The sequence below is a fragment of the Pseudonaja textilis genome, chromosome 14, assembly GCF_049901715.1.
Source record: "Pseudonaja textilis isolate UNSWEBS1 chromosome 14, rPseTex1.2, whole genome shotgun sequence".
Classification (NCBI taxonomy): domain Eukaryota; kingdom Metazoa; phylum Chordata; class Lepidosauria; order Squamata; family Elapidae; genus Pseudonaja; species Pseudonaja textilis.
Genome location: NC_142003.1, coordinates 4,926,048 through 4,946,826, shown reverse-complemented (window position 1 = coordinate 4,946,826; position 20,779 = coordinate 4,926,048). Strand labels below are relative to the sequence as shown.

Genomic DNA, 20,779 nt, shown 5'->3' with positions numbered 1-20,779 from the left:
TTTGACCAGGGCTGCAATGTGAGCACCCCAGGTCAGGTCCTCTTTTAGGGTAACACCCAAAAACTTAAAACTGGCTACTTGCTCCCCTCGGTCTCCCTTGATAAGCAAGGGCTGGATGTTTGATCTGTTCCTTCTATAGTCCACTATAAGCTCTCCTTGGTCTTACTGGTGTTGAGGACCAAGTTATTGTCTCCACACCACGAAAGCAACCGGTCCACCTCATCTCGGTAGGCAGACTCATCCCCTTTCCCCCCCCCGCCCCCCTGGAATTGAGTCCCACCACTTTTGGGTCTCCATTGGGGTCCAAAAAGTCATCTTCCACACTTGGAATAGACCCTGCTTATTTGCCTCTTAAACCGAACTCTGTACGCTAACCGTTTAAGGTGAAATTTGAGATAAGTAACTGCTGGAGAGAAACGGCTGATTTTTCGAAACACGGCTTCTCTTCACTAAACCCCCTAATTCAGGCCCGCTGAGATATTTGAGAACTTCAAATATAATGATTCTTAAAAACAAAAAGAAAACAAGAAGCCCCTTTGCATAGCTTGCTCAAATGTATATTTCAAGCAGGTTCTTATTGTGAGTCTATCCAAGGAAGTCTGCCAAGAGCTCCAAGGAAACTATCCTAAAGCTAAATGATACTTCTGTTAAATGGATGCTGCAAGTGGCCGGGCTTAGTTTTTGAGGAGGAAAATAAGGGGAGAAAAATATCTGCCTCTGCCTACCAGCATCCATCGGTATTCCTCTGGCTAGCGTCCTGTCAGTGTGTGAGAGAGTTGAGGGCTATTTGGAAACTGAAGCAGTATTTGATGTGTGAGCAAGAAGGAGACAGCAAGGAGCCTGGGCGTGGCTTAGCTCAACTGTTCTGGACTAAAGCTGGTTGCTGTTCTGAAACTAAAACTGAAACTCCTCTGCTTGTGTTTTGCCTTTGGAAGAGATTCTTTTTCAGGTGGGGAGGAGGAGTAGAACTCCTTAGCATCAGAGCGTGTTAATAATAATAATATAGGAAATATTCTAAACGCTCTGATGGTCATTTCAAAAAATCCTTTCTTAGGGAGCCCCTAGAAGCCAAGAGGAACAGACGTGCCGAATTTCAAGTTTGTAGGCTTTACGGTTCTGGAGATTTTGTGATGAACCGTGAGCGGAAGGAACCTTTTCATCATGATAAGCCAACAACAACCCTGAATCAGGAAGTTGTCTCTATTTCCCCCCCCCACCTGCCCCCCTGCACAATTAAGAATGGAGGTCCAGTGTATTTATTGTCCTCTAAAAGAACAGTAATTCTCCAGAGAGACGGATACCTCTGAAGATAATTTTATAACAAGTGTGTTTGGGCCGCCGGGATTTGGTGCGCATTTGTCTGCGTGCACCTCGACTGCAGCTGTGCGGTAAAGAATAAATAGCAGGCTAGGCTAAAGAGGCCTTGAATTGCAGCCAAGTGAATAGATCATTTGTGACAGCTCCTCCTCGTGTAGTAGGCTTGCAAGCTAAAAGGATGCGACAGCAACTGGGGTTTTGGACTCAATGGCTGGGAGAGTCATGAAGATTTTACTAATGAACTCCACAGGGGAGGGTAAAAACACCCCTCCCCTCCTCCCCAAAAAAACCTGGGGTATGGATTGAGCTGCTCTGGTTTTCTTCTTGTTTCCTTGTTTCCCCCCTTCCTTAAAAAAAAAAAGAAGAAATTCCATATGCAGTTTTGCAAACCGTATGTAAGCATTTCCTTTATCTATGACTGTACGCCTGGGAATATCTTAAGACTCTACTTTACGTAAGCATTGGACTTTTTCTCTTCAACCGAAAAGAATGAACTTCTGAAAACTAGGTGTTTCAAAAGGAATCCTTTATTGAAAGGGATTTAATCCCAACACCAGTCAGAGTCTAAGATATTTCCTGACGTACAGTCATAGGTAAAGGAAGTTAGAATCCCTCCCCTTATTTAGATGTGGATTTAGTCAAAACAAAGGACCAACGTGTTAATTCCACCTCCCTTTCTCTGGGGACTTATCTTAGCAGAGTTCCCAGGAGCGTCTTCCAGAGCTGAAATTTTTACGGTCCCTTCTCGTCTTGTTATCTCTTCAAGAGGGAACAGGTTTCTAGACATCTGTCTCCACTCCTCCAGTTGTATATCATATGCAAGTTATACAGAATCAGTATAGGATTTAATATATTCGGGTTACATCCAAAAGGATTTGTTTTCCAACTCCCCCCCCCCCCGCTTCTTCCTCCATTGAAGAATGGCAGATACACGGATCTGACATCGTAATTATCTTAATGCTGCTGGTTTGTCTTGGTGGACTTTCCCTGGAAGGTTGTTCAATATACAGGTAGTCCTCGGCTTAACGACCACAACCGAGCCTCAAATTTCGAGGCATTGGTTCAGTTAGCTGTGCTCCTTCTTGGCCACCGTTGTTAAGTGAAACACCGCAGTGGAAAAATTAGTCACCCGGTAGTTAAGCGAATCTGGCTTCCCCGTGGACTTGGCTTTTTTTTTTTTTGCAACCACTGTGGCAAAAAAAAATAAAAAATAACCTGGAATATATCAAAATGGATTTCCTTAGCCCTTTTTTAGCCAAAGGGCCAGGTTTTGAGTAATTTTTCTGAGCTGTTAAACAGTTAGATTTGATTGAATGAAAGGGGCAGAAAAATCATCCTTTGATGCAATTAACGGGTCACAATTTCATCTTCTGCCTAAAATCTCCCAGTGTTTTTCTTGGGGGGGGGGGAATTTGCTCGCTCCTGACACCTTCTCTATGCTCTTCTTTTGCTCCAAGGTGGAGCTCAGTTGCCCCAAAGAGATGGCATGGAAAGTCAACATGTACCGGGGATATTTGGCCATTTGCCACCCTGATGAACAGCAGCTGAATTTCATCGAGCGCCTGGTGGAAATGGCCAGCGGATTGGCCATCCGAGAATGGCGAAGACTTCCACAGGTGGTTTCTCATGTCCACACCCCACTCCTACAGGTAAGACCGGTTGATCTCTGGAGATGCCCAAGTGTCTCAAACTCCAAAATCCAAGAGATGCAAGCTAAGGTACTTCTAAGTCCCTTTCTTTATTGTCCCTCACCTCTAGACAGAATCTTGCCAAACTAAAGCAGACTACTTGCTCCATAAAACATAAGACTCTGGGAACTGTTGAGGAGGAGCTGTCTTCACCCTCTTTCTCATACACCAACTATCCAAACTGCATGATCTCTTGCTTCTCTGGAATGCAGCCCCCTCCCACCTGGGAATCCAGGCCACATTCCACTGCACCAAGTTTTTTTTGACAAGTTATCCTGTTTAACTACAGAGTAAGAGCAAATAATGAAACATGGAGGATTTCAGTCCCATATGTTTGCAAACATTATTCTGGGATAGTTAATCTCCTTAACCAGAGGAAGAAAGCATGCAAGAGAGCAGGGCTTTGTGAAATTTGATTTATAGCTGATTGGGTTCTTTGGATTTATGGGTGGTTTATTCAACAAACTTTGATTCAACCAGTGGTGGCTTAAGAGGGACCGATGACCTCAATCATCTTCTCATTATTAGATTGCTTAGGTGGGCTGTGAATGACAAGTTAGCAACATGGCAATAAAGCTACTCCGCAGTAATTACTTTTTTTCCTCCCTAGATCAGATAGTGGGTGATTAAGCACCTGCTTGAAAATTAAATTTATATGATGAATGGGGTAGGAAGAAGGTGAAGCTCTTGTGGGGAGCTGATACCATGGCAATTATGGGTGAGTGGGAGAAGGAGGCCGCTTGCCTTAATTTATTTTATTTCCAGAGATTGCGCCAGAAGTCTAGCCTAACTTTTGGGGTACTGGAGACAGTTCCTAGAGTTCTTTGATGACTAGCTCACGTGAGTCTTATCTTTCTCGAAGGAGGTCTGCAAATGGCTTGTATCAGTTTACTGTCTCTGTCGGAATTGAATTCCAGCAGTGTTCATGTGTCTTCTGGGACTTAGCTGCTCTGCTGTGTAGAATCTCTCTCTCTTTCTGTCTTTGAAACAAGATAGGGAACTTTACTAGTAAGTAAAGTTACTCCTTGGCTTGCGGCCTTAATCAAGTGACTCTGTTATAGTTGCAACTCAAGGACTAGCTGCACTGGAACTTGTTAATGTGTTTATGAAGTAAGGAAATAGAATGTAGAATATAGCAGAAAATATAGAAAAAATAGCATGTACACTGGTAAATATGTTAAATTATTTCTTCTTCTTCTTCTTCTTCTCCTTCTCCTTCTCCTTCTCCTTCTCCTTCCTCCTCCTCCTCCTCCTCCTCCTCCTCCTCCTCCTCCTCCCCCCCCTCCTCCTCCTCCTCCCCCTCCTCCTTTTCTTCTTTTTCTTCTTTTTCTTCTTTTTCTTTTCCTCCTCCTCCTCGTCCTCCTCCTCCTGCTCCCCTTCTTACCCTTCCCCCTCCTCCTCCTCCACCTTTGTCTTTTTCATCGTTTTCTTTCTTTCTCTTCCTCCTCCTCCTCCTCCTCCTCCTCCTCTTCTTCCTCTTCCTCCTTTCCCTCCCCTCCCTCTTCCTCCTTCCTCCCCCTCTACCTCCCCCCCTCCCCAGGCTGCCCAGCAGATCATCGAACTCCAAGAGGCTGCCCAAATCAACGCAGGGTTGCAACCAGCCAACCTCGGGCGGAACAACAGCCTTCATGACATGAAAACCGTGGTGAAGACCTGGAGGAACCGGCTGCCCATCGTGTCCGATGACTTGTCTCACTGGAGCAGCATTTTCATGTGGAGGCAGCACCATTATCAAGGTGAGAGGTCCTCTTGGGATTCTAAGACCCTCGTCATTTCTACCTGTTTGGGAAGCCGAAAGAAAACAAGGTGTGTGTCATGGCGTCGGTAAAATTGTGCGATCGCCATTTGGATCTTCCCAGCCGACTTTCGACAAAGTCAGTGGAGGAACCGGGTTTTCTGAATGACTACGTGACGCTCGAAAGCATCCAGTCATATTGCATTGCTGTCTGATTTGGAAGCATTCCTGCTTCGGACAGAAAGGCGGTGCAGAGAGTGGTGAGGACAGTAGAAAAGATTCTCGGTAGTTCCCTCCCTTCTATCCAGGACGTGGCATATAAGTGACACTTGTGCAGGGTCCGTGGGATTGTCTGGGACGCTACACATCCTCTCCATGACGTGTTCTGAAGTTGTATGGTTGTATATTCTGAAGAACTGAAGGAGCTTCTTGGATGAGAAGCGAAATGTTTTCAAGAAACACAAACCAAGAAAAGTCCAGTTGACTTTTTGAAAATCTTCCTCCCACTGTCCTTACCACTTTCTACAGAGAGATGATTGAGAGCATCCTGTCATATTGCATTGCTATCTGTTTTGGGGAGTGTCACTGCTTCGGACAGGAAGGCAGTGCAGAGAGTGGTGAGGACAGCAGAAAAGATTCTCGGTAGTTCCCTCCCTTCTATCCAGCATATAAGCGACGCTTGAGCAAGGTCTGCAGGATTGTCTGGGATGCTACACCACTCTTCACCATGGGTTTTCTTTGTTACCTTCCGGGAGAAGGCAGCTTCATGGCACCCGAAGAAGAACATCCAGATTCAGTCACAGTTTTGTTCCTTATAGCCTCCATCTTGTGAACTCTCAAGTTTCTTCCTTCCGCTATGTATTCAAAATGGACAATGATTATTATATGTATATATGTGTGTATGTATGTATGTATGTATGTATGTATGTATGTATGGTGCAGGTGTATAGTTGTGTATGTATATAGCAGGTGTATCAGTGATGGGATTCAAATATTTTTACTACTGGTTCTGTGGGCATAGCTTGGTAGGCATGGCTGGGTGGGCATGGCAGGGGAAGGATACTGCAAAATCCCCATGCCTTCCCCACCCCACTAACCTGCTTTCCAGCTCCCTTCTCCTGTGCAGGGCAACCAAAGGAGACCCAGCCAATCAGCTGGGACTCAATGGGAGGCAGAGAAGAGATGAGGTTGGTGGGTCCAGTCAGAGGTGGGATTTGCTAGTTCTCCAAATGACTCCAAATTTCCACTACTGGTTCTCCAGAACCGGCTGAATACCACCTCTGGTGTGTATATGTGTGTTATGCATGAGTTTGGGTAGATATACACTTTTCTCTTGAGAGCAGACAATTGAATTTTTAATGTGGGCTAATGTGTTCATAATAAAAATAAGTAAATGAAAACGTGACAATAAAAGTTATCTCATCTTATCTACTGAACAACTGAAGCGATTTGCTTAACAACTAGGACAAAAACTCTCATAGCATTGAGCCCAGCTCACATAACTCTCTTGCTTAGCAACGGGCAATCCTGGTTCCAACTGCGGTCATAGGTCGAGGACTAACAGTGGAGGCTTATCTTCAGTTCTGTGTGTCACAATGTTTCTAAAAAAAACCCCTTCCTTAATCACTTTTCTAGCCATTGTGAGCGCCTACGAGAACAGCGCCCAACACGACCCGAGTTCGAACAACGCCATGTTGGGCGTTCACGCCTCGGCCTCCGCCATTATCCAGTACGGCAAGATTGCTCGGAAACAGGGCCTGGTCAACGTGGCTTTGGACATCCTGAGCCGCATTCACACCATTCCCACGGTGCCCATCGTGGATTGCTTCCAGAAGATTCGACAGCAGGTCAAATGCTACCTCCAGCTCGCCGGCGTGATGGGCAAAAACGAATGCATGCAGGTAAGGGCAGCCATGTTCTCTAGAAAGCTATCAAAACTCAAGAACTACCTATATTTAGCTTGGTCTAAAGGGACACGGGTGGCTCAGTGACTAAGACGTTGAGCTTGTCGATCAGAAACATCAGCAGTTCGGCGGTTCAAATCCCCAGCGCCGCATGACGGAGTGAGCTCCCGTTACTTGTCCCAGCTGCTGCCAACCTAGCAGTTCGAAAGCATATAAAAAAATGCAAGTAGAAAAATATGGACCCCTTTGGTGGGAAGGAAACTGCGTTCCTCCGTACGCCTTCGGCGTTTTATCCTGCTGGCCACATGACCACGGAGATGTCTTCGGACAGCGCTGGCTCTTCTTTGGCTTTGTAGCGGAGATGAGTACCGCTCCCTAGAGCCGGAAACGATTAGCACGGACGTGCGAAGGGAACCTTTACCTTTTACCTTAAAGTTCTTCAGTATTTGTCAGTATGATAGCTAGGAACCCTCTCGTGGAAAGTCCTGCCTTTTGAAATTTTGTAAATGTGTGTGTGAGAGAAAGAGAGAGAGAGAAGAAGAAGAAGAAGAGGAAGGAGAAAAAGAGAAGGAAAGAAAGAGGAAAGAGGAGAGAAAGAATGAAGAGAACGTGTGTGTGAGAGAGAGAGAAGAGGAAGGAGAAAAAGAGAAGGAGAGAAAGAGGAAAGAGGAGAGAAAGAATGAAGAGAACGTGTGTGTGTGTGTGAGAGAGAGAGAGAGAGAGAGAAGAGGAAGGAGGAAAAGAGAAGGAGAGAAAGAGGAAAGAGGAGAGAAAGAATGAAGAGAAAGTGTGTGTGTGTGTGAGAGAGAGAGAGAGAGAGAAGAGGAAGGAGAAAAAGAAGGATAGAAAGAATGAAGAGTGTATGTGTGTGTGTGTGAGAGAGAGGGTAGAAAGCAAACACGAAAGGGGTTGGGGGGGGGAGAGAAAGAGAGAGAACACAAAGGAAAGGTGGAATTTTTTTTTGCAAATCTTGTCTCCAAATCTTTTCAATAGGGCCTAGAGGTGATAGAGTCCACAAACTTGAAGTATTTTACCAAGGAAATGACGGCCGAATTCTACGCGTTGAAGGGGATGTTTTTAGCACAGATTAACAAGTAAGTATGCCAAGGTGAAATGTGGCAGCAACAACCTCTGGAAATGTGTGTAAACAACACGCAGGGATTTGGAGGTGAAGTTTTGTTTGGTTTTCTTAATTCTGAAGGTTCTGCATCCTGCAGTATCGCAGGAAGGTGGAGGGGTCCTGCCCAGAGGATGTTAAATCTTTGTGGGTTAGCGTACTGCCGTTCCTAACTCTATTTCAGTGGTGTTTTGAGGGGCAACGAGATGGGAAGGAATTTTATGTTGTTCCATGGAAGGCAAGATAAAATGCTAGTTTTCAACTTATGACCATTTGTTTAACAACGGTTAAAAATTATGACAGCCTTGGAAAAAAAATAATTTATTCTCACTTACGATTATGTACCACTCCCTTGTCATACGGTTGTAATTTAGCACCTGGTAACTCTTTTGCATTAAATGATAACTATTTATAGCTTCATTAGCTCGCATGATTTCAATTTATGACCTTTTTTGGCTGATTTCTAACGAAAACACCCACTGTGGAAGCTGGATTCCACATGTTTAAGAACCAAGAGGTTTCAATTCATGACTGTAAAAATTATTGTAAAATTGAGTCTGATTCAACGTGGGACCACGATGGAAAGTCTGGTCGCGATTGTACTAAGTTAAGGACTACGTGTAAAAGGACTACATTTTATTTGTACACTGCCCAGAGTCCCTCTGTGAAGGAGATGGTCCGTTTCTAAATTTAATAAATAAATACAGCTGCCAATCAGTCTTAGTTTAGAGCCACATTGCAGAAAAACCTCTTCATATAAAATACCTTTACAAGTTGTCTCCAAAACAAATGCCTGTTCTTCTCAGCAGAACGTTGGAAATAAATTATATAAAGAAAGAGGGGTCTTGCCCACTTCTTTGTTTAGCTTGTGTTTCAGAAGTTAAAATTAGATGCGGATAGGAGAATAATTTGTTCTTGAATGGGTTAGTGCTGAATGGAAATAAGGAGAATTTTTTTGATCAGGGGAATGAGAAACGAGCCCGGAACCGTGCTTTGCAGCCTTGCAAATGTCCGATTTAGGCTTTGCTGGTTTATTTGTTGAATTAAAAGAACTTTTGAAGAAAGCCCAGCTCAGCTCTTCGTACTACCCGTTCTCCTCTCTTTATATCTTGGTGGAAAGACAGACAACCCTTCCTTCCTTTTTTCACTTCAAAGCATCTCGCGGCCAAACTGCAAGAGACATATCTCTGGGCTCGCTTCTGTTTTGTCAAGTTTTTCACAATCTGTCCATCGTTGACCAGAAGCAAAATTTGGACCAGCAAATGATGCTAATTGCAGTCCTTGAAGATAAAACACTGTAAAACTGGAAGGAAAAAAAAAAAAAGTAGCATCGCAGTTGCACAGGGTCGAGGCAACCCGTATCCTATCTTGGGAAAACAGAGAAGTTTAAATCGTGGAAAAAGTCAATTAGTTGAGCCGAAAAGCGCAACAACCTCTTTCCTTTTAAACCAGCCCATGAGCGTGTTTAGATGTTTCCTCTGCGGAGGAAATGCAGTTTAAATAATTTATATGAGCTGCCATGTGGGACAAGATACAATCGTCAAACAGCACTTCACCTTATCTCTTGTCAAAAGAAAGAGAGAGAGAGAGGTGGGGGAGAGGAAGGAAGGAAGGAAGGAAGGAAAAAAAAGAAAGGAAGGAAAGGAAAGGAGGAAAAAAAACCCTACACACAGGGAACTGGAGATCCGGAGTTTTCTATTTTATATTGTCAAGATGATCGCTAAAACCTAGATTGTGATCCTTGGCTAGCCAGTGGAAGAACTGGGATTCAGAGTTTATTCAGGGAGAAGGCTCGCTCAGTTTTGCCAGCCGCTCAGCACTAGAGATTTGGGGAGATTAAAGAGTTTATCAAAAGTGTTTGTGATCGGAAAAAAAACCCCAGACGGGAGTCAGAAATGGAAGCAGCACCGGCAGCTGGAAGACAAATCTAGTGGTTAGCCGTTGAAAGGAGAAATACGGCTAGCCATTTATCAGCTTGTTCGGGAATAAGTTGTACGGCTTTGCAAAGGTCTGGGACGCTGAAACTCGTTAGCCGGAAGGGAGAAGACGAAGAAGACGACACTGAGTTAATACCGAGGCTAATTAGCTCTTTAATAAGCTGTTTGACAGGGCTATTTTGCATTTGGTGATGTTTTTCAGCCAGTCTCATCCATTTTTTTTTCCTGCGCGGAAGACAAATTCCTTGTGTGTCTAATCAAACTTGGCCAAATAAATTCTATTCTATTCTGTTCTATTCTATTCTATTCCATTCTATTCTATTCTGTCCTGTCCTGTCCTGTCCTATCCTATTCTCTATATTCTTTTCTCTATATTCTTTTCTCTATATTTTCTATTCTATTCCTCTTCCTCTTCCTCCTCCTCTTCACCACCTCCTCCTCCTCTTCTTCTTCTTCCTCCTCCTCTTCCTCTTCCTCCTCCTCTTCATCTCCTCCTCCTCCTCTTCATCTCCTCCTCCTCCTCCTCCTCCTCCTCCTCCTCCTCCTCCTCCTCTTCCTCTTCCTCTTCCTCTTCTATTATTCATTTCTTCTGCATTCCACTCTAGTCTAGTCCCTTCTGCATTGTATTGTATTCCATTCCATTCTGGAGACAGCAGGATGTGGGAACCAGGGGGAATGTCTGTGTGTGTGTGTGTTTGTGTGTGCATGTGGTTTTGTTATTTTTGTCAAGCATGGGAAACGCAACAAGAAGCGTTTGGCTTTTTGAACTGGCCGGTTCCATCCTTGTCTTCTCTGTGTTGTTGGCTTGATGTGCAGCAAATAACCTTCCCACCCCGTGGTCTCTTTCCCCAGGTCCGAAGAAGCCAACAAGGCGTTTTCGGCGGCTGTGCAGATGCATGACGTGTTGGTGAAGGCTTGGGCCATGTGGGGGGATTACCTGGAAAACATCTTTGTCAAGGAGCGCCAGCTGCACCTCGGGGTCTCCGCGCTGACTTGTTACCTCCATGCCTGTCGGCACCAGAACGAAAGCAAATCCAGGAAGTATTTAGCAAAGGTGAGTGTTTCCGTTTGGAGAAGAAACCGCCTTGAAGGAGAGATGAGAGTCCTTCTCTGTGCTTAGCGGTTGACTTGGTTTGACAGCTAGTCCTTGGCTTACGGCCACAACTGGGATAAGCTCTCCTCTCTCGAGCAGGGGGGTTGGAGTAGACGATCTCTAAGGTCCCTCCTACCCCAGTGATTCTGTGATTCTAGGTTCTTTGGCTCCTGAGCTTTGATGACGACAAGAATACGTTGGCTGATGCCGTGGACAAGTATTGCATTGGCGTCCCGCCCATCCAGTGGCTGGCTTGGATCCCACAGCTCTTAACCTGTTTGGTCGGATCAGAAGGAAAACTCCTCTTGAATCTCATTAGCCAGGTACTGTTGTGGTTAGCTGGCAGCGGGTGTGGACAGCTGAAGAGAGCGAGAACTCAGATGAGGGGCCAGGACCATTAGGGAGTGGATTGCTGCCTTCAGAGATTGTGGGGGCTGGCAGCAGCGATGAGGAGGTTCCCGAGGAGCCTGTTCCAAGTGCACGTGCGTGCAGGACTGCTCATAGGAAAGAGCAGTTACAACAGGACGGGCGACTCGGGAGCTGTGAAACGAACGTACTTTGCAGGAAGCAAAGGCGTTTTGAAACTCAGCCTCGTGGGCATTCCAGTATCCTGAGTTTGTATTTGAAGATTCTTATTTTGCAAATTATTTCTTTCTCCGTTATCTTTTGGCAAGTCTCGCACAGTTTGGCAAGGCTTGGGCTTATCACAGCTAATCGTTTTGTAAAAGCATTACAAAGTTTCTGTTCCTTTTGGATGGTGTTTGATTTGTTGGAAAAGGGCGTGGGTCAGAACAGGGACGGAGGTGGAGGAAGTGAAGAAGGAGGCGCCATTGGATGGGTAGCATTCCTGAATGGGTTAGCGCTGAATGGAAATAAGGAGAAATTTCTTGACCAGTCAGGGAACAGCCTGCCTGCTGGAGTTGGAAAGGCCTGGGGGAAAAAATTGGGGAGAAGAAAAAACCATTTTTTTCTCCCTATTTTTCCCCAAAGCTGTTTGGAAAAATAGATGTGGGGGGAAAAACCTTGTTTCCTCCCAATTTTTCAGGTTGTTTCCCAAGCTTTTCCATCTCTACGTGAAAAAAGCACGCATGCCTACCGCTGGCATAAAAAGAGCCCGCGGGCTCGCCTTCCACTTCTGCAGCCCGGTTCAGAAAGGCTGATAAAACCCCTTTTATTTAGGCTAAAGTGAATTCCCCTCCAGCAAAGTCCCGGCCGACAGTCTTTCAAGAGATTTCACAACTACAGACCTTGATCAGACCTTGAAGAGCTGCCAGGCCGATATCTTCCAAACGCCGCTCTGTAGCAGACAATACTTGGCAAGAAGTCCGGAACGGATCTTCACCCGAATGAATTGAGCTAATTGTCTCCTGCAAACCCCACCCCCCTTTCACTCCTCTTTATTCCCTACTCCCGAGTTGACCCTTGTTCCTTAGCTATTCCCTTCATCTGGCAGCTCTGTGCATGCGCACACTGGGAACAGGCTCCAGCTGTTCTTCTGCCTCACTGATCTCCGACTCCAAAGGCAGCTGATAACTGTCAGATGGCCCTGGCTCCATCTCTGCCTCCTACGCAGATCCTTCCCCAGACTCCAAGGCCCATGTTCCTCCCCAACCTCCTCACTGTCCGAATCTGCCACCAGCTCTGTTGTTGGGCCACGATATTTGTATAAAATCCTCTCCACAATCATCATGTAAACCTTTGTTTCGAGATGATCCTAGACTCTCCGCGGCCCCCTCCCTTCCCTTCCTCTCTCTCTCTCTCTCTCTCTCTCTCTCTCTCCTCTCCTCTCCTCTCCTCTATATAAATCATTATTAATTGATTTCATGGAGTCAAAAGCTAGACGTGAATCAGTGGGCAGGTTGCTGTATCACAATACTTCGGAGACGGCCGTTGAATTTTAACACACACACTTCGTTTTTTGTCATCCCCCCCCACGCAATAGGTTGGACGTGTCTACCCTCAAGCAGTTTACTTCCCTATCCGTACTCTCTATTTGACGTTGAAGATTGAACAACGGGAACGCTACAAAAGCGGTAAGCGGGGAACATCACAAAGCTACAACCTCGGGGGCCGGTTGTTAGGTTTCCGGGGAGATTGAGTGGCTTTGCCTCCTGTGGCTGGAGAGGCAGGCAGGTCCTTCCTTGGCCTTCCTTGCTAATTCAAGAACGGGATCAGACGGTCCTAATCGCAACTCTTAATTGCTGTTTGAATGATATTTTCCACGATGGCTAGAATTTTAGACGTTTTAAAATTGCAGCTGAAGTCAGGGTTTTGTTCCCACGTCCTTGGTGCTCTCTGATTCTTGCAGGGCTTTCATTACCAAACTAGGTAACCTCATCAGTGCTAGAAGGGAGGGGAGTTTGTGGGAGGGGGAGGGGGAGGAGGAGTTGGAGAAGGAGGAGGAGAGGACTGTGGGGGTCCTTGGCGCTCTCTGAGCTTGGCGGTTTCCTTGCAGATGTTTCATGACCAAACTAGGTAACATCATCAATACTGGAAGGGAATGGAGTTTGTGGTGAGAGGAGGAGGAAGAGGTGGAGAAGGAGTACTGTGAGGTTCTTGGAGCTCTCTGAGCTTGGTTGTTTTCTTACAGGCCTTTCATGACCAAACTAGATAACATTATCAGTGTTGGAAGGGAGTGGGCTTTGTGGCGAGAGGAGGAGGAGGGGGGAGAGGTGGAAGAGAGGAGGAAGAGAGGGAGGAGAAGAAGAAGGAGGAGGAGGAGGAATGTGGAATCCCTGGTACTCTCTGAACTTGGTGGTTTTCTCACAGACCTTTCATTACAAACTAGGTAACATCATCCATGCTAGCCCTTGGGTCTCGAACTGCCAATCTTCTGGTCAACAGCCCAGAGCCTCAACCTCTAGACATGTCCCCCCCATTTCCATTACTACACCCTATAACAAACACCACAGAGTTCCAAAAGTTACAGTTGCGTCGCTTTCCCAACTGGGTCTACTTCGAAGGGCTGACACCTTCTTCCCATCTCCCCCCCCCCCCCCCCCCGACCCAAAGATTCTGGACAGCAGCAGCCGAGCTCCGTCGGAAGCCAGTCTCACTCTGCGTCGGACCCCGGGCCGATCCGAGCGACGGCCCCCATGTGGCGATGCAGCCGTATCATGCACATGCAGCGGGAGTTGCACCCGACACTCCTCTCGTCTCTGGAAGGGATTGTGGATCAGATGGTCTGGTTCCGAGAAAACTGGCACGAGGAGGTAGGCCGCCCTTGTATCTGTCGACGAGCCGGGCGGTGTGGGGATGAATGAATGGTGCAGAAAATAGGAGTTTCGATGAATGTGACACATAAATCGCCCTCTGTGGTGCTTTTCAGAGTATATTCTTTAACTGGCAGAGACGTGGTTCACAAAGTAAATGTCAGTTCATAAAATGTTTCTATGGTCTTTTTAGAGATGCCAACAGAAAGGGAGGGGGGAGCAGTGCGGCAGCTTGCAAACCGAAACTGCATTCCATAAATGTTTTCAAAGATAGTAACGAGGCGACTGAATTCTCTGCTGGGCGAAATTCTAACTAGAGAGCATGATGGATGACTCTGGGCTATGGATGTGTCCCATTGGAGAATATGAATTAGGATACACCCAGGAGGTGGGGGGAAAACCAGGGTCAAAGGTGACAATGAATGAGGTGTCTCAGAGTCGGCTACACCCAGGCAGTGCTGGCATGTTAACTCCCAATAAATCCTTTTGAAGTTTTGGAAGTTTGGCTCAAGACTCATGATTTAATTGGGGGTCACTGCCGGAATCCTGACAGCTCACCAACTCTGCGACTCATCATTCATTGTCACCCTTGACCCTGGTTTTGCCCTCGCCCACCCTGGGTGTGAATCATAATTCATATTCTCCAATGGGACACATCCCTAGCCAAGAGTCATCCATCATACTCTCCAGTTAAAATTTTTAGTAAGCATGGCAACGGATCGGCCAATGGGAGCTGACATCACTGGGTGTGGTTTGGTTCTGTGTGCTTTGCTGAGAATTGAAAGGGAAACTAGAGTTCTGCTCTGAACTGGAACTGGAGCACGTCTGCTTCTGTTTGTGTCTGCTTGTAACCTTTTACGGGTTGGAAGCAACTACTGGTATTGTACATTTACTTATGTTTATGAAGAAGTTAATGATCCTGCTGAATCAGTCCTCTGTGTGTTTCCTGGACTTGAATTTCTCTACTTCTCTTTCTCTCTCTCCCCTTGTCTCCTTCTCTTGTTTTCCTGTCTCTCTTTCTCTCCCTCTTTCCTTCTCTTTCTTCTGTCTTTCCCCTTCTATCTATCTCTCTCCTCTCTCTTTCTTTCCGTCTCCCGCTCTCTCTCTCTCTCTTTCTCTCTCCCTCCCTCTTTCTCTTTCTCTCTTTCTCTCTCTCTCTCTCTCTTTGACCTGGCCCACTTTTAGGTCCTGCGACAGCTTCAGCAAGGCCTGGCCAAGTGCTATTCGGTGGCCTTCGAGAAGAGCGGTGCTGTTTCCGATGCCAAAATCACGCCGCACACCCTGAACTTTGTCAAGAAGCTGGTCAGCACCTTCGGGGTGGGCCTGGAGAACGTCTCCAACGTCTCCACCATGTTTTCCAGTGCAGCTTCCGAATCGCTAGCCAGGAGGGCTCAGGCCACAGCGCAAGACCCCGTCTTTCAGAAACTCAAGGGCCAGTTCACAACAGGTGAGATCTTTCTGAATGGGCCGGAAATTCAGTTTGGGTTTGCTTTGTCCTGATCCTCAGTCCAGTTTTAATAGAACAGAACAGGACAGGACAGGACACGACACGACACGACACAATACAGCACAATTCAATGGAGTGGGGTAGGGTAGAGTAGAATAGAATAGAATACAACACAATACAACACAATTCAGTGGAGTGGAATAGAGTAGGGTAGGGTAGAGTAGAATACAATACAACACAATTCAGTGGAGTGGGGTAGGGTAGGGTAGAGTAGAGTACAATATAATACAATACAATTCAGTGGAGTAGGGTAGGGTAGAATACAATACAATACAATTCAATAAATAATTTAATGGAGTGGAGGAGTGGGGTAGGTAGGGTAGAGTAGAGTAGAGTAGAGTAGAGTACAATACAATACAATACAATACAATACAATACAATACAATACAACACAATTCAGTGGGATGGGATGGAATGGAATGGAATAGAATAGAATAGAATAGAATAGAATAGAATAGAATAGAATAAGAATCAATAGAATAGAATAAGAATAATCTGTCTTATAAAAGTGACAACCCATTATCAAAATATTTTTGTGGGTTTTCTGTCTTATCGGAGTTAATGCCTTACGTCCTTTTTAAAAAAATGTGCCGAAGAAAATAATCTTTAAGTATTTCGTATTAGTCTGTTTTTTGTTGATTTATTTGTTTGAAACATGCATTTTTCACATTTTCAAATGGTGTAGACATTTTCTGGAGTTGTGTGGTTTGGGTGGGAAAAAAAAAAAGAACTGTCCAGAGACAGCAATTTTTCTTCCATTTTTGAAACAGGATTCTTGAACCAGTCAAAATGGCGAAAGGATTCTTTTCAGAAGGACAATAATAAAAAGAGCCCTTTCCAACATCTTCCATGCAGTCAAGAATATTTTATTTTTCAATTATGATTAGGCCGGACTAATTAAGATGAAAACAGCCCTTTTATTTAAGCCGAGATGAGATTACTGTAATCTGTTAAAAAGTTGGGCCTTGAATTAAATGTTGAAAGATAGAGGGGAAACGGCTGCCATGAAATCAGTCGGTGGACTTGAGGTTTGGAGTGGTGGGATTTAATTCATTTGGCGGAAAATAAGAATTTTGATTAACATGAAACGGGAATAGCCTATCTGTGCAGCTGGATTAATGGCAATTTAATCACCCTACTGTTCTGCAGCTGATGAAAATCTTCCGGGTGTATAATTTCTTTGCTGCACTTGTACAGGTAGAGTCGGTCCTCCAGTGCCAAAGCTCTTAATCCACCTGTCAGTTATTCCAGTGTTTCGGAAGAAGGCACAGCGCCAGAGTCCAAAATGTACCTTTCCTTCAACTAGATCAGGGGTCGGCAATCTTTTGGACCTCAGGGACCACTAAACTCATAATTTGAAATCCCGCGGACCAGAGACCACTGAACTAGATTGTCATCAAGTGTGGTATACTGCCGGTTCACACCGGTTCTAGGGATCCGGTAGTGCCGCTCAAGAGTTGGCCTCGCCCTTTTCCTGTCCTATATTTCCGAAGCGCGTGCCCACAGAAGCGGTAGTAAAATATTTTGAATTCCACCACTGATTTGTCATGTTTTTTTAGTTCCAAGTCCAAAGCCCTTCAACCACCTCAGGTGTAATCAAAAGATTGGATTTCGGATTGATGTCAAAAGAGAGATTCCCGGTTTCTAACCTCATTAAGCTGCTGGCAGAATGGGCAACTGCGGCTCGTGCCATTCAGGTTACCGGTAACCCTTTGTCCTTTTTTTTTTAAAAAAAAAAGTCTGGATGTGATTAGACAAGGCCAGCAGTGAAGCCTTTATCGCACGAACAAAGGCAGCTAATTAATTGCGTCGCCTCTTGCCATTCTCCTCCGGCCCCACGAAGCCAAACAAGAACCAGGAAGAAGACAAAAGCGAATTAAAATACAGTGTTTTCGGCGGAGGAAAAGCTATTTCCTGCCGTGCAAAGAATTGACTCGCTTAAAAAAACAACAACAACAATCACAATCTTTAACACTGCTGATTTTTTTTTCCCCCTAGCCTGATTTTACATATCATTGGCAAGGAGGTTGAGATTCCCCCGTCAGGAAGGAAGGGCATATTTTGGCGCTTCAGGCAGCCAGAATGACCAAACGCGACGGCGTCTTTCTCACTCGTCTGCCAAAGCCTTTTACTGCAATTGTTCACTAGAGGGGAGACTTGGAATGAAAGTTGAGGGTTTTGTTTTTTGTTTTCTAACCTTCATAATCGACCCAAGAGAGGCTGGGAAAAAAATGGGCGGCGGGGGCGGCGTTTCTTTTCTTTTTTTTCTCCCTTCTTCTTTGTCGAAAAGAAAACGTGTTTCGTACAATAAATCTATTGCGAGATGAATAACGTTCTTAACGGGCATCCTGCAAAATGTTTTTGATCACTGGCCTGTTGGTAGAAACTTGCTTGTTGCCCAAGGCACACAAGCCTTGTTGGGTATCACAACGCATTATCAAGCAGCTTGGACAATCCTCCGATCAAACGCGATGACATCCCTCTAAGTGAGTCGACAGGTTGGCTCCTCACGAAACCCGCTGGAGAGACAGCATCCCTTTCCTGCTTCACCTGTCCTCAGGTACGCCCGCCATTAATCGAGCAGGCTGTTGACAAGAGATGAGTCGAAGTTGCCTCAAAACGGCAGAGGCCCTCTTTGTATTCTTTCTTCCCCGTTCCACCTGAAACGACTCGGTTGTTTTGATGTATGCGTCGTACCTTGGAGCAGGGCTGAGGATTTTTAGTTTGGGGGTGGCAGCCTGTTTTCAATCTTTGGTCCATTCTGGGCTGGCTGGCTGGCTGGGTATGATGGAGGAGGTTGTCAAGCAAACTTAGAGGGCATCGCGCAGGGAAACACGGTGTATGGATGTCTCTGCGGTTTTTGAAGGTTGGGGAAGGGCGTTGGAGGGTGTTTTGAAAACCTGGTGAGGTGCTGATACTCTTATCTTTTAAAAAGTCCCCCCTGAAGGGATTACAAATATTGGCATTTGAAAACAGGGAAATCCAGCTGTTGAAAGCTGCTCGGCAAATCTTTTTTAATGTCTCGTTTTTGAGTGATATGGAAGGAGGAGGAAGGGAGGAGGAGGAGGAGAAGAAGCAGAAGAAGGAGGAGGAGAAACAAGGAAGAGGAGAAACAAGGAAGAGGAGAAACAGAAAGAGGAGGAGAAAAAGAGAAGCCGGAAGAAAAGGAAGAGGAGAAGAAAACGAGAAGATGAGAAGCAGAAAAAAAGGAAGAAGAAGTTGCTGAAGGAGGAGGAGAAGCAGAAAGAGAAGATGAAGGAGAAGCAGGAGGAGGAGGAAGAGGAGGAAGAGGAGCAGGAGGAAGAGGCGAAGGAGAATCCCAGATAGAAGATGCTTGTGTCAAGCCTTTTATTCAATATACATTTCTCTTTAAGGTGAATTACCTTTCCAGTCACCCATTGGTCCTTTTTTTTTTTATAGGATGGCCCTGAAAATAAAGATTTCCATTTGGGTTAATGTGAACATTAACAAATCCCAGCCACCAGTTTTGTTACTTAAACACAGCGGGCAGATTTGGCATTAAAATACTCGAACAACACTGAAGTCTGTCTTTTTCCCATCCTCGGGTTCCTCTTTCAATTAAATTTTATATAACCCTTCCAAAGTGGTTCACAGTAAAGCAACTAATAACACACAATCGCCTGTTATTAAAGATGATTACAGAGGTCATAAAAACGAGGCGTTTAGGGACAAATGGAATACAAAGTGCGAGACAGCCATGAAAATAATATTATGGGGGGAAAAAATAGCGTAAAACTATCCATTGTCAACTTCCTGTCAATTGCTATTTAGGAACATGAAAATGCCAGACCAAAATAGAAAATATATGTGCTGTCAAAAATCTTGAAAGGCAGATATTGGCAACTCTAGGCAAGATAATTCCAGTGTCACCAATAACTCCACTATTTCCATTTTCCTGATTTAACTGTTAGGGATAGTTTTCTTTCTTCTTTTTTTTAAAAATCCCCAGTTAAAAGGCTGCTGCAAACTAATTAACTTTGATAATCACGAGCCTCGCCAATACTGTGCGAGGCTGCCAAAAATAACAGATAAGGTTACCTAGAAATATTTTACAACACAAGATTCTTCAAATACCAATTTAAGATACTGTAATGTCCACGAGGCTGAGTTTCAAAACATGTTTGCTTCCTGCAAAGAACGTTCGCTTCACAGCTGGCTTTATCTTCTCGAAGGAGGAGCCGTTACCTTGCAGTCTTACTCCCAAGTCACCTGTGCTGCTGCAGCTGCTCTTTCCTGCAAGCAGCCCTGCGCGCACTTGGCACAGGCTCCTCGGGAACCTCCTCATCGCTGCCGCCAGCCCTCACAGTCTCTGAAGGCAGCAGTCCACTCCCTAAATAGTCCTGGCCCCACATCTGAGTGCTCACTCTCCTCAGCCGTCCGCACATGCCGACGGCTAACCACAACACTGCCTCTACCTAGGATTGAACTCGCGGCCTCCTGAATGTAAGGCGAGAGCTTCATCTCTAGGCCACCGCGCCACCCAAATACCGGAAATCATACAACGGTGAAAAATTTGGCAAGAAAGCTATGTCTTCCCGTATTTCCTATACCTCTGAAGATGTACATTGCTCCTGTTTTGATTTGTTGTTGTTTTTTGTACGCTTTCCATTGTGACATCCTTTTAAACTGATAGAAAGGAAATTCTGAAAACCAACTGATGGAGTCTGCACCACAGGTATCTTAACGCTTTTCATTCCTGTTTCTAACAGATGGTTGTTTCTTCTTCTTCTTCTTCTTCTTCTTCTTCTTCTTCTTCTTCTTCTTCTTCTTCTTCTTCTTCTTCTTCTTCTTCTTCTTCTTCTTCTTCTTCTTCTTCTTCTTCTTCTTCTTCTTCTTCTTCTTCTTCTTCTTCTTCTTCTTCTTCTTCTTCTCCTTCTCCTTCTCCTCCTCCTCCTCCTCCTCCTCCTCCTCCTCCTCCTCCTCCTCCTCCTCCTCCGTCTTCTTCTTCTCCCTTCTCTCTCGTAGATTTTGACTTCAGCGTCCCGGGTTCCATGAAACTCCACAATCTCATTTCGAAACTGAAGAAGTGGATCAAAATCCTGGAGGCCAAAACCAAGCAGCTGCCCAAATTTTTTCTCATCGAGGAAAAATGCCGTTTTCTTAGCAACTTCTCTGCCCAGACAGCAGAAGTGGAAATTCCTGGAGAATTCCTGATGCCCAAACCGACGCACTACTACATCAAAATTGCGCGGTAAGAGAAGGCTGCTAAACTTGTACTGTTTACAACTAAGTGTCAGAGCTAGTGTTT

At 45.3% G+C, this 20,779-nt stretch overlaps 1 protein-coding gene across 1 annotated transcript in view; it reads left to right on the top strand.

Annotated features, from left to right (window-relative positions):
* Window positions 1-20,779, top strand: part of TRRAP (transformation/transcription domain associated protein) — a 102,181-nt gene that overhangs the window by 70,342 nt on the left and 11,060 nt on the right. Inside the window, exons 58-67 of the mRNA XM_087942046.1 lie at window positions 2,775-2,966; window positions 4,546-4,741; window positions 6,376-6,641; window positions 7,638-7,738; window positions 10,551-10,752; window positions 10,950-11,114; window positions 12,734-12,824; window positions 13,804-14,003; window positions 15,189-15,450; window positions 20,497-20,722. Of these exons, the coding sequence (XP_087798172.1) occupies window positions 2,775-2,966; window positions 4,546-4,741; window positions 6,376-6,641; window positions 7,638-7,738; window positions 10,551-10,752; window positions 10,950-11,114; window positions 12,734-12,824; window positions 13,804-14,003; window positions 15,189-15,450; window positions 20,497-20,722 (1,901 nt within the window). The remainder of the gene's footprint in view (window positions 1-2,774; window positions 2,967-4,545; window positions 4,742-6,375; window positions 6,642-7,637; window positions 7,739-10,550; window positions 10,753-10,949; window positions 11,115-12,733; window positions 12,825-13,803; window positions 14,004-15,188; window positions 15,451-20,496; window positions 20,723-20,779) is intronic.